The 12,190-nt window shown below is 61.4% G+C and overlaps 2 protein-coding genes across 2 annotated transcripts in view; one reads left to right on the forward strand and one right to left on the reverse strand.

The window, feature by feature from the left end:
• Positions 1-12,190, forward strand: part of LOC147116804 (plectin-like) — a 138,939-nt gene that overhangs the window by 22,177 nt on the left and 104,572 nt on the right. Inside the window, exons 4-5 of the mRNA XM_085987166.1 lie at positions 6,454-6,573; positions 9,157-9,252. Of these exons, the coding sequence (XP_085843292.1) occupies positions 6,454-6,573; positions 9,157-9,252 (216 nt within the window). The remainder of the gene's footprint in view (positions 1-6,453; positions 6,574-9,156; positions 9,253-12,190) is intronic.
• On the reverse strand, positions 1,243-6,291 carry LOC147116805 (uncharacterized). The gene is made up of 8 exons (XM_085989399.1): positions 6,282-6,291; positions 5,450-5,855; positions 4,930-4,959; positions 4,441-4,704; positions 3,664-4,037; positions 2,930-3,203; positions 2,230-2,562; positions 1,243-1,651 (listed from the first exon to the last, which is right to left on the reverse strand). Exons 1-8 carry the CDS (start codon positions 6,289-6,291, stop codon positions 1,243-1,245), a joined length of 2,100 nt encoding a protein of 699 aa, XP_085845525.1.

Genomic DNA, 12,190 nt, shown 5'->3' on the forward strand with positions numbered 1-12,190 from the left:
CCATTTTCTCTTACCCAGACCCTATTTGTTAGTGCACTGCTTTGTTTGTACGCTCCGTCCCTTCCTGACACAATCTGGTCATTCTTGTCCCAATCACTTTCCTGCACTGCTTCCTTGTCTTTTCTCTTTAGCATTCTAGATTTCTCTCCACCGGGACCCTCCCCCCACTTATTCGGTTTAAAGTCCTATCTACCTCCCTAGTTATTCGATTTGCTAGAACTCTGGTCCCAGCATGGTTCAGGTGTAGTCCATCCCAACGGAACAGTTCTCTCTTTCCCCAGTACTGGTGCCAGTGTCCCACAAACCGAAACCCACTTCTCCCACACCAATCTTTGAGCCACGCATTCATCTCCCTGATCCTAGTGACCCTGTGCCAATTTGCTTGTGAATCCGGTAATAATCCAGAGATTATGACCTTTGTGGTTCTGCTTTTTAATTTAGTCCCTAGCTACTCAAACTCTCTCAGCAGAACCTCTTTCTTTGTCCTACCTATGTCGTTGGTACTTACGTGGACCACAACAACTGGATCCTCCCCCTCCCACTCCAAGTTCTTCTCCAGCCCGGAGGAGATGTCCTTTACCCTAACAGCCTTCGGGACTCACGCTCCTGGCTGCAGAGAACAGTGTCTATCGCCCTAACTATACTGTCACCTACTACAACCACCTTCCTTTTTACTCCCCACTAGAACGGCCTCCTGTACCACGGTCAGTTTGCTCATCCTCCCCGCAGTCCCCGCACTTGTCCACAAGGGTTGCAAGAACCTCAGATCTATTGGACAAGTGCAGGGACTGAGGCTCCTGCAAAACTACCTCCTGGATCCTCGTACCTGCCTCACTCGCAGTCACACCCTCCTGTCCCTGACCAGGTGTCAATTCTAAAGTATTTAATCTAAGGGGTGTGGCTGCCTCCTGGAGCAAAAGGTCCAGGTAACTTTCTCCCTCCCTGATGTCTCGCAATGTCTGCAGCTCGGACTCCAGCTCCTCAACTCGGAGCCGAAGTTCCTCGAGCCACAGACACTGACCGCAGATGTAGTCACCCTGGACAAAAATGTCCACAAGCTCCCACATATTGCAGCAGCAACACATCTCCTGGTCGCCCATTATTTTATTTGTTTAATTAATTAGTTTAGTGTTAATCAAATTATTTACCTCATTTAGTTTATTAAATTAATTAAATAAAGTTTAGTTTTTAAAATTATGTTATATGTTATATGTTAACTTAAAACTTGGCCCACAGTCACTATCAATCACTTACCTGCCTTACCTGTGTCATCACACTGCCGTCTTCTCTTGTTGATGCAGGTCTGTTGCTGCTTTTACCCCCTCTCTCGGGCCTCGGTCTGCTCCCCGCTCTCGGGCCCCCGTCTGCTCCCCGCTCTCGGGCCTCGGCCTGCTCCCCGCTCTCGGGCCTCGGTCTGCTCCCCGCTCTCGGGCCTCGGTCTGCTCCCCGCTCTCGGGCCTCGGCCTGCTCCCCGCTCTCTGGCCTCGGTCTGCTCCCCGCTCTCGGGCCCCCGTCTGCTCCCCGCTCTCGGGCCTTGGTCTGCTGCCCGCACTCGGGCCTCGGCCTGCTCCCCGCTCTCTGGCCTCGGTCTGCTCCCCGCTCTCTGGCCTCGGTCTGCTCCCCGCTCTCGGGCCTTGGTCTGCTGCCCGCTCTCGGCCTGCTCCCCGCTCTCGGGCCTCGGTCTGCTCCCCGCTCTCGGGCCCCCGTCTGCTCCCCGCTCTCGGGCCTCGGTCTGCTGCCCGCACTCGGGCCTCGGTCTGCTCCCCGCTCTCGGGCCCCCGTCTGCTCCCCGCTCTCAGGCCTCGGCCTGCTCCCCGCTCTCGGGCCTCGGTCTGCTCCCCGCTCTCGGGCCTCGGTCTGCTGCCCGCACTCGGGCCTCGGTCTGCTCCCCGCTCTCGGGCCTCGGTCTGCTCCCCGCTCTCGGGCCTCGGTCTGCTCCCCGCTCTCGGGCCTCGGTCTGCTCCCCGCTCTCGGGCCTCGGCCTGCTCCCCGCTCTCTGGCCTCGGTCTGCTCCCCGCTCTCGGGCCCCCGTCTGCTCCCCGCTCTCGGGCCTTGGTCTGCTGCCCGCACTCGGGCCTCGGCCTGCTCCCCGCTCTCTGGCCTCGGTCTGCTCCCCGCTCTCTGGCCTCGGTCTGCTCCCCGCTCTCGGGCCTTGGTCTGCTGCCCGCTCTCGGCCTGCTCCCCGCTCTCGGGCCTCGGTCTGCTCCCCGCTCTCGGGCCCCCGTCTGCTCCCCGCTCTCGGGCCTCGGTCTGCTGCCCGCCCTCGGGCCTCGGCCTGCTCCCCGCTCTCGGGCCTCGGTCTGCTCCCCACTCTCGGGCCTCGGTCTGCTCCCCGCCCTCGGGCCTCGGTCTGCTCCCCGCTCTCGGTCCTCGGTCTGCTCCCCGCTCTCGGGCCTCGGTCTGCTCCCCGCTCTCGGGCCCCGGTCTGCTCCCCGCTCTCGGTCCTCGGTCTGCTCCCCGCTCTCGGGCCTCGGTCTGCTCCCCGCTCTCGGGCCTCGGCCTGCTCCCCGCTCTCGGGCCTCGGTCTGCTCCCCGCTCTCGGGCCTCGGCCTGCTCCCCGCTCTCGGGCCTCGGTCTGCTCCCCGCTCTCGGGCCTCGGTCTGCTGCCCGCTCTCGGGCCCCCGTCTGCTCCCCGCTCTCGGGCCTCGGCCTGCTCCCCGCTCTCGGGCCCCCGTCTGCTCCCCGCTCTCGGGCCCCCGTCTGCTCCCCGCTCTCGGGCCTCGGCCTGCTCCCCGCTCTCGGGCCCCCGTCTGCTCCCCGCTCTCGGGCCTCGGTCTGCTGCCCGCACTCGGGCCTCGGTCTGCTCCCCGCTCTCGGGCCCCCGTCTGCTCCCCGCTCTCGGGCCTCGGCCTGCTCCCCGCTCTCGGGCCTCGGTCTGCTCCCCGCTCTCGGGCCTCGGTCTGCTCCCCGCTCTCGGGCCTCGGTCTGCTCCCCGCTCTCGGGCCTCGGTCTGCTCCCCTCTCTCGGGCCTCGGTCTGCTCCCCGCTCTCGGGCCTCGGTCTGCTCCCCGCTCTCGGGCCTCGGTCTGCTCCCCGCTCTCGGGCCTCGGTCTGCTCCCCGCTCTCGGGCCTCGGTCTGCTGCCCGCTCTCGGGCCTCGGTCTGCTCCCCGCTCTCGGGCCTCGGTCTGCTCCCCGCACTCGGGCCTCGGTCTGCTCCCCGCTCTCGGGCCTCGGTCTGCTCCCCGCTCTCGGGCCTCGGTCTGCTGCCCGCACTCGGGCCTCGGTCTGCTCCCCGCTCTCGGGCCCCCGTCTGCTCCCCGCCCTCGGGCCTCGGCCTGCTCCCCGCTCTCGGGCCTCGGTCTGCTGCCCGCCCTCAGGCCTCGGCCTGCTCCCCGCTCTCTGGCCTCGGCCTGCTCCCCGCTCTCGGGCCTCGGTCTGCTCCCCGCTCTCGGGCCTCGGTCTGCTCCCCGCTCTCGGGCCTCGGTCTGCTCCCCGCTCTCGGGCCTCGGTCTGCTCCCCGCTCTCGGGCCTCGGTCTGCTCCCTGCTCTCGGGCCTCGGTCTGCTCCCCGCTCTCGGGCCTCGGTCTGCTGCCCGCACTCGGGCCTCGGTCTGCTCCCCGCTCTCGGGCCTCGGCCTGCTCCCCTCTCTCGGGCCTCGGTCTGCTGCCCGCACTCGGGCCTCGGTCTGCTGCCCGCTCTCGGGCCTCGGTCTGCTGCCCGCACTCGGGCCTCGGTCTGCTCCCCGCTCTCGGGCCCCCGTCTGCTCCCCGCTCTCGGGCCTCGGCCTGCTCCCCGCTCTCGGGCCTCGGTCTGCTGCCCGCTCTCGGGCCTCGGCCTGCTCCCCGCTCTCTGGCCTCGGCCTGCTCCCTGCTCTCGGGCCTCGGTCTGCTCCCCGCTCTCGGGCCTCGGTCTGCTCCCCGCTCTCGGGCCTCGGTCTGCTCCCCGCTCTCGGGCCTCGGTCTGCTCCCCGCTCTCGGGCCTCGGTCTGCTCCCCGCTCTCGGGCCTCGGTCTGCTCCCCGCTCTCGGGCCTCGGTCTGCTGCCCGCACTCGGGCCTCGGTCTGCTCCCCGCTCTCGGGCCTCGGTCTGCTGCCCGCACTCGGGCCTCGGCCTGCTCCCCGCTCTCGGGCCTCGGTCTGCTGCCCGCACTCGGGCCTCGGTCTGCTCCCTGCTCTCGGGCCCCCGTCTGCTCCCCGCTCTCGGGCCTCGGTCTGCTCCCCGCTCTCGGGCCTCGGTCTGCTCCCCGCTCTCGGGCCTCGGCCTGCTCCCTGCTCTCGGGCCTCGGTCTGCTCCCCGCTCTCGGGCCCCCGTCTGCTCCCCGCTCTCGGGCCTTGGTCTGCTGCCCGCTCTCGGTCTGGTCCCCGCTCTCGGGCCCCCGTCTGCTCCCCGCTCTCGGGCCTTGGTCTGCTGCCCGCTCTCGGTCTGCTCCCCGCACTCGGGCCTCGGTCTGCTCCCTGCTCTCGGGCCCCCGTCTGCTCCCCGCTCTCGGGCCTCGGCCTGCTCCCCGCTCTCGGGCCTCGGTCTGCTCCCCGCTCTCGGGCCCCCGTCTGCTCCCCGCTCTCGGGCCTCGGCCTGCTCCCCGCTCTCGGGCCTCGGTCTGCTGCCCGCTCTCGGGCCTCGGCCTGCTCCCCGCTCTCTGGCCTCGGCCTGCTCCCCGCTCTCTGGCCTCGGCCTGCTCCCCGCTCTCGGGCCTCGGTCTGCTCCCCGCACTCTGGCCTCGGCCTGCTCCCCGCTCTCGGGCCTCGGTCTGCTCCCCGCTCTCGGTCTGCTCCCCGCTCTCGGGCCCCCGTCTGCTTCCCGCTCTCGGGCCTTGGTCTGCTGCCCGCTCTCGGTCTGGTCCCCGCTCTCGGGCCCCCGTCTGCTCCCCGCTCTCGGGCCTCGGCCTGCTCCCCGCTCTCGGGCCTCGGTCTGCTCCCCGCTCTCGGGCCCCCGTCTGCTCCCCGCTCTCTGGCCTCGGCCTGCTCCCCGCTCTCGGGCCCCCGTCTGCTACCCGCTCTCGGGCCTTGGTCTGCTGCCCGCTCTCGGTCTGGTCCCCGCTCTCGGGCCCCCGTCTGCTCCCCGCTCTCGGGCCTCGGTCTGCTGCCCGCTCTCGGTCTGCTCCCCGCTCTCGGGCCCCCGTCTGCTCCCCGCTCTCGGGCCCCCGTCTGCTCCCCGCTCTCGGGCCTCGGCCTGCTCCCCGCTCTCGGGCCTCGGTCTGCTCCCCGCTCTCGGGCCCCCGTCTGCTCCCCGCTCTCGGGCCTCGGCCTGCTCCCCGCTCTCGGGCCTCGGTCTGCTCCCCGCTCTCGGGCCCCCGTCTGCTCCCCGCTCTCTGGCCTCGGCCTGCTCCCCGCTCTCGGGCCCCCGTCTGCTCCCCGCTCTCGGGCCTTGGTCTGCTGCCCGCTCTCGGTCTGGTCCCCGCTCTCGGGCCCCCGTCTGCTCCCCGCTCTCGGGCCTCGGTCTGCTGCCCGCTCTCGGTCTGCTCCCCGCTCTCGGGCCCCCGTCTGCTCCCCGCTCTCGGGGCCCCCGTCTGCTCCCCGCTCTCGGGCCTCGGCCTGCTCCCCGCTCTCGGGCCTCGGTCTGCTGCCCGCACTCGGGCCTCGGTCTGCTCCCCGCTCTCAGGCCTCGGTCTGCTCCCCGCTCTCGGGCCCCCGTCTGCTCCCCGCTCTCGGGCCCCCGTCTGCTCCCCGCTCTCGGGCCTCGGCCTGCTCCCTGCTCTCGGGCCTCGGTCTGCTCCCCACTCTCGGGCCCCCGTCTGCTCCCCGCTCTCGGGCCTCGGCCTGCTCCCCGCTCTCGGGCCTCGGTCTGCTCCCCGCTCTCGGGCCTCGGTCCGCTCCCCGCTCTCGGGCCTCGGTCTGCTCCCCGCTCTCGGGCCTCGGTCTGCTCCCCGCCCTCGGGCCTCGGTCTGCTCCCCGCCCTCGGGCCTCGGTCTGCTGCCCGCTCAGGTCCGCCACCGCACTACGGGAGAAGTTAGGAAAAGCAAACACCTCCTTCCCCCACTTCACCGAACTCCCACACTTACCAAACTCCCAGTTGTTCACTTCTTGCTGCTGTACTCTGTGCTGGCTGCACTCAGGCCCCTGTATTTATGCTGTTTGTGACTCAGATGAGTCAGCACTGCTCTGCTACTGTTTCAGGAACCAGTTTAATCCAGTTAGCTAATTAACTAACTCTCCAGCAGGAGATCTCCCCCCAGCAGGAGAACTTCCTTGTTTGTCTCTGCTTAAGCCTGAAGAAACTTAAAAATTTAAAGTTTAAATTTTAACTTAAACATGTCCGTGGTTTTTTTTTTTGGCAAGTGGAGCTCTCGCCCCTCAGGGGTGTAAACTGGTTCTGGATCACATTCAATGATCATCTCCCACTGACCTTCAGTCATTTTACCCATTAACAGATTTGCTGAGTTTACTGTGGACAGTCTCTGCAGTGGAGCGGCAGCACGGCTGCCTGTTTCGTGCAGGTTAGGTCTGCACTATCCCTAATTCAGGAGGTAGCGCACTAACCTCTCTCCTTTAACCAATGCACTGGTCTGTAACTGCAGGAGATCGAGCTGAGGTGGCAGGAGTATTACGAGATGGTGACACTGCTCCTTCAGTGGATCCGCCATCACATCGTCATGTTTGAGGAGAGGAAGTTCCCAGGGACCTACGAGGAGATGGAGGTGAGCAAAACTGTTCCAGCCAACACGACGGAGCTCACACTGATCCGCATAATGACCTGTGACTGACCCCAGTACCGGTTATATCTGTAACTGATCCCGGTACTGGTTATATCTGTAACTGATCCCGGTACTGGTTATATCTGTGACTGATCCCGGTACTGGTTATATCTGTGACTGATCCCGGTACTGGTTATATCTGTAACTGATCCCGGTACTGGTTATATCTGTAACTGACCCCAGTACCGGTTATATCTGTAACTGATCCCGGTACTGGTTATATCTGTAACTGATCCCGGTACTGGTTATATCTGTAACTGACCCCAGTACTGCTTATATCTGTAACTGATCCCGGTACTGGTTATATCTGTAACTGATCCCGGTACTGGTTATATCTGTAACTGATCCCGGTACTGGTTATATCTGTAACTGACCCCAGTACCGGTTATATCTGTAACTGATCCCGGTACTGGTTATATCTGTAACTGATCCCGGTGCTGGTTATATCTGTAACTGATCCCGGTACTGGTTATATCTGTGACTGATCCCGGTACTGGTTATATCTGTAACTGATCCCGGTACTGGTTTTATCTGTGACTGACCCCAGTACCGGTTATATCTGTGACTGATCCCGGTACTGGTTATATCTGTAACTGACCCCAGTACTGGTTATATCTGTAACTGATCCCGGTACTGGTTATATCTGTAACTGACCCCAGTACTGGTTATATCTGTGACTGATCCCGGTACTGGTTATATTTGTGACTGATCCCAGTACTGGTTTTATCTGTGACTGATCCCGGTACTGGTTATATCTGTGACTGATCCCAGTACTGCTTATATCTGTAACTGATCCCGGTACTGGTTATATCTGTAACTGATCCCGGTACTGGTTATATCTGTGACTGATCCCGGTACTGGTTTTATCTGTGACTGATCCCGGGACTGGTTATATCTGTAACTGATCCCGGTACTGGTTATATCTGTGACTGATCCCAGTACTGCTTATATCTGTAACTGATCCCGGTACTGGTTATATCTGTAACTGATCCCGGTACTGGTTATATCTGTAACTGATCCCGGTACTGGTTATATCTGTGACTGATCCCGGGACTGGTTATATCTGTGACTGATCCCGGTACTGGTTATATCTGTAACTGATCCCGGTACTGGTTATATCTGTAACTGATCCCGGTACTGGTTATATCTGTGACTGATCCCGGTACTGGTTATATCTGTAACTGATCCCGGTACTGGTTATATCTGTAACTGATCCCGGTACTGGTTATATCTGTAACTGACCCCAGTACTGGTTATATCTGTAACTGATCCCGGTACTGGTTATATCTGTGACTGATCCCGGTACTGGTTATATCTGTAACTGATCCTGGTACTGGTTATATCTGTAACTGACCCCAGTACTGGTTATATCTGTGACTGATCCCGGTACTGGTTATATTTGTGACTGATCCCAGTACTGGTTTTATCTGTGACTGATCCCGGGACTGGTTATATCTGTAACTGATCCCGGTACTGGTTATATCTGTGACTGATCCCGGTACTGGTTATATCTGTAACTGATCCCGGTACTGGTTATATCTGTGACTGATCCCGGTACTGGTTTTATCTGTGACTGATCCCGGGACTGGTTATATCTGTAACTGATCCCGGTACTGGTTATATCTGTGACTGATCCCAGTACTGCTTATATCTGTAACTGATCCCGGTACTGGTTATATCTGTAACTGATCCCGGTACTGGTTATATCTGTGACTGATCCCGGTACTGGTTATATCTGTGACTGATCCCGGTACTGGTTATATCTGTAACTGATCCCGGTACTGGTTATATCTGTAACTGATCCCGGTACTGGTTATATCTGTAACTGACCCCAGTACTGGTTATATCTGTGACTGATCCCGGTACTGGTTATATTTGTGACTGATCCCAGTACTGGTTTTATCTGTGACTGATCCCAGTACTGGTTATATCTGTAACTGATCCCAGTACCGGTTATATCTGTAACTGATCTCAGTACCGCCTATATCTGTAACTGATCCCAGTACTGGTTATATCTGTAACTGATCCCAGTACTGGTTATATCTGTAACTGAACCCAGTACTAGTTATATCTGTAACTGATGCCAGTACTAGTCATATCTGTAACTGATGCCAGTACTGGTTATATCTGTAACTGATCCCAGTACTGGTTATATCAGTAACTGATCCCAGTACTGGTTATATCTGTAAATGATCCCGGTACCGGTTATATCTGTGACTGATCCCGGTACTGGTTATATCTGTAACTGATCCCAGTACTGGTTGTTTCTGTAACTGATCCCAGTACTGGTTATATCTGTAAATGATCCCGGTACCGGTTATATCTGTGACTGATCCCGGTACTGGTTATATCTGTAACTGATCCCAGTACTGGTTGTTTCTGTAACTGATCCCAGTACTGGTTATATCTGTAACTGATCCCAGTACTGGTTATATCTGTAACTAATCCCAGTACTGGATATCTGTAACTGATCCCAGTATGACTGTAAAATATTACAGTGACAATATTACCATGTGATTGTCGCAGGTTCTATGGAGACAGTTCCTGAAATTTAAAGAATCGGATTTACCCAGCAAAGAGATTGACAAAAACCGCAGCAAAACTCTCTTCCAATCCCTGGAGGTGAGTCGTTCCTTTGGCGTGATTATGTTTTCATTCATGTTCCTGTGTCGCCGAGCGTGACTCTGTCCCCGTGTCACCGAGCGTGACTCTGTCCCCGTGTCACCGAGCGTGACTCTGTCCCCGTGTCACCGAGCGTGACTCTGTCCCCGTGTCACCGAGCGTGACTCTGACCCGTGTCACCGAGTGTGACTCTCTCCCCGTGTCGCCGATCGTGACTCTGTCCCCGTGTTGCCAAGCGTGACTCTGTCCCCGTGTCGCCGAGTGTGACTCTGTCCCCGTGTCGCCGAGTGTGACTCTGTCCCCGTGTCGCCGAGTGTGACTCTGTCCCCGTGTCACCGAGTGTGACTCTCTCCCCGTGTCGCCGATCGTGACTCTGTCCCCGTGTTGCCAAGCGTGACTCTGTCCCCGTGTCGCCGAGTGTGACTCTGTCCCCGTGTCGCCGAGTGTGACTCTGTCCCCGTGTCGCCGAGTGTGACTCTGTCCCCGTGTCGCCGAGTGTGACTCTGTCCCCGTGTTGCTGAGTGTGATTCTGTCCCCGTGTCGCCGAGTGTGACTCTGTCCCCGTGCCGCCGAGCGTGACTCTGTCCCCGTGTCTCCGAGCGTGACTCTGTCCCCGTGTCGCCGATCGTGACTCTGTCCCCGTGTCGCCGAGCGTGACTCTGTCCCCGTGTCGCCGAGCATGACTCTCTCCCCGTGTCGCCGAGTGTGACTCTGTCGCCGTGTCGCCGAGCGTGGCTCTGTCCCCGTGTCGCCGAGCATGACTCTGTCCCCGTGTCCCCGAGCGTGACTCTGTCCCCATGTCGCCGACGGTGACTCTGTCCCCGCGTCGCCGAGCGTGACTCTGTCCCCGTGTCGCCGAGCGTGACTCTGTCCCCGTGTCCCCGAGCGTGACCCTGTCCCCGTGTCGCCGAGCGTGACTCTGTCCCCGTGTCGCCGAGCGTGACTCTGTCCCCGTGTCGCCGAGCATGACTCTGTCCCCGTGTCGCTGAGCGTGACTCTCTCCCCGTGTCCCCGAGTGTGACTCTGTCCCCGTGTCACGTCCCCGTGTCACCGAGCGTGACTCTGTCCCCGTGTCGCCGAGTGTGACTCTGTCCCCGTGTCACCGAGCGTGACTCTGTCCCCGTGTCGCCGAGCGTGACTCTGTCCCCGCGTCGCCGAGCGTGACTCTGTCCTCGTGTCGCCGAGCGTGACTCTGTCCCCGTGTCCCCGAGCGTGACTCTGTCCCCGTGTCGCCGAGCGTGACTCTGTCCCCGAGTGTGACTCTGTCCCCATGTCACGTCCCCGTGTCACCGAGCGTGACTCTGTCCCCGTGTCGCCGAGTGTGACTCTGTCCCCGTGTCACCGAGCGTGACTCTGTCCCCGTGTCACCGAGTGTGACTCTGTCCTCGTGTCACCGAGTGTGACTCTGTCCCCACGTCGCCGAGCGTGACTCTGTCCCCGCGTCGCCGAGCGTGACTCTGTCCCCGTGTCGCCGAGCGTGACTCTGTCCCCGTGTCCCCGAGCATGACTCTGTCCCCGTGTCGCTGAGCGTGACTCTCTCCCCGTGTCCCCGAGTGTGACTCTGTCCCCGTGTCACGTCCCCGTGTCACCGAGCGTGACTCTGTCCCCGTGTCGCCGAGTGTGACTCTGTCCCCGTGTCACCGAGCGTGACTCTGTCCCCGTGTCACCGAGTGTGACTCTGTCCCCGTGTCGCCGAGCGTGACTCTGTCCCCGTGTCGCCTAGCGTGACTCTGTCCCCGTGTCACCGAGTGTGACTCTGTCCCCGTGTCGCCGAGTGTGACACTGTCCCCGTGTCGCCGAGCGTGACACTGTCCCCGTGTCGCCGAGCGTGACTCTGTCCCCGTGTCGCCGAGCGTGACTCTGTCCCCGTGTCGCCGAGCGTGACTCTGTCCCCGTGTCGCCGAGCGTGACTCTGTCCCCGTGTCACCGAGTGTGACTCTGTCCCTGTTTCACCGAGTGTGACTCTGTCCCCGTGTCGCCGAGTGTGACTCTGTCCCCGTTTCACCGAGTGTGACTCTGTCCCTGTTTCACCGAGTGTGACTCTGTCCCCGTGTCACCGAGTGTGACTCTGTCCCTGTTTCACCGAGTGTGACTCTGTCCCCGTGTCGCCGAGTGTGACTCTGTCCCCGTTTCACCGAGTGTGACTCTGTCCCCGTTTCACCGAGTGTGACTCTGTCCCCGTTTCACCGAGTGTGACTCTGTCCCCATTTCACCGAGTGTGACTCTGTCCCCGTGTCGCCGAGCGTGACTCTGTCCCCGTGTCGCCGAGCGTGACTCTGTCCCCGTGTCACCGAGCGTGACTCTGTCCCCGTGTCGCCGAGTGTGACTCTGTCCCTGTTTCACCGAGTGTGACTCTGTCCCCGTTTCACCGAGTGTGACTCTGTCCCCGTGTCGCCGAGCGTGACTCTGTCCCCGTGTCACCGAGCGTGACTCTGTCCCCGTGTCACCGAGTGTGACTCTGTCCCTGTTTCACCGAGTGTGACTCTGTCCCCGTGTCGCCGAGTGTGACTCTGTCCCCGTGTCGCCGAGCGTGACTCTGTCCCCGTGTCGCCGAGTGTGACTCTGTCCCCGTATCACCGAGTGTGACTCTGTCCCTGTTTCACCGAGTGTGACTCTGTTCCCGTGTCGCCGAGCGTGACTCTGTCCCCGTGTCGCCGAGTGTGACTCTGTCCCCGTTTCACCGAGTGTGACTCTGTCCCCGTGTCGCCGAGTGTGACTCTGTCCCTGTTTCACCGAGTGTGACTCTGTCCCCGTTTCACCGAGTGTGACTCTATCCCCGTTTCACCGAGTGTGACTCTGTCCCCGTTTCACCGAGTGTGACTCTGTCCCCGTTTCACCGAGTGTGACTCTGTCCCCGTTTCACCGAGTGTGACTCTGTCCCTGTTTCACCGAGTGTGACTCTGTCCCTGTTTCACCGAGTGTGACTCTGTCCCTGTTT

Source organism: Somniosus microcephalus, chromosome 5 (genome assembly GCF_052327205.1).
Source record: "Somniosus microcephalus isolate GS21.2 chromosome 5, FLI_Smic_1.0, whole genome shotgun sequence".
NCBI lineage: Eukaryota > Metazoa > Chordata > Chondrichthyes > Squaliformes > Somniosidae > Somniosus > Somniosus microcephalus.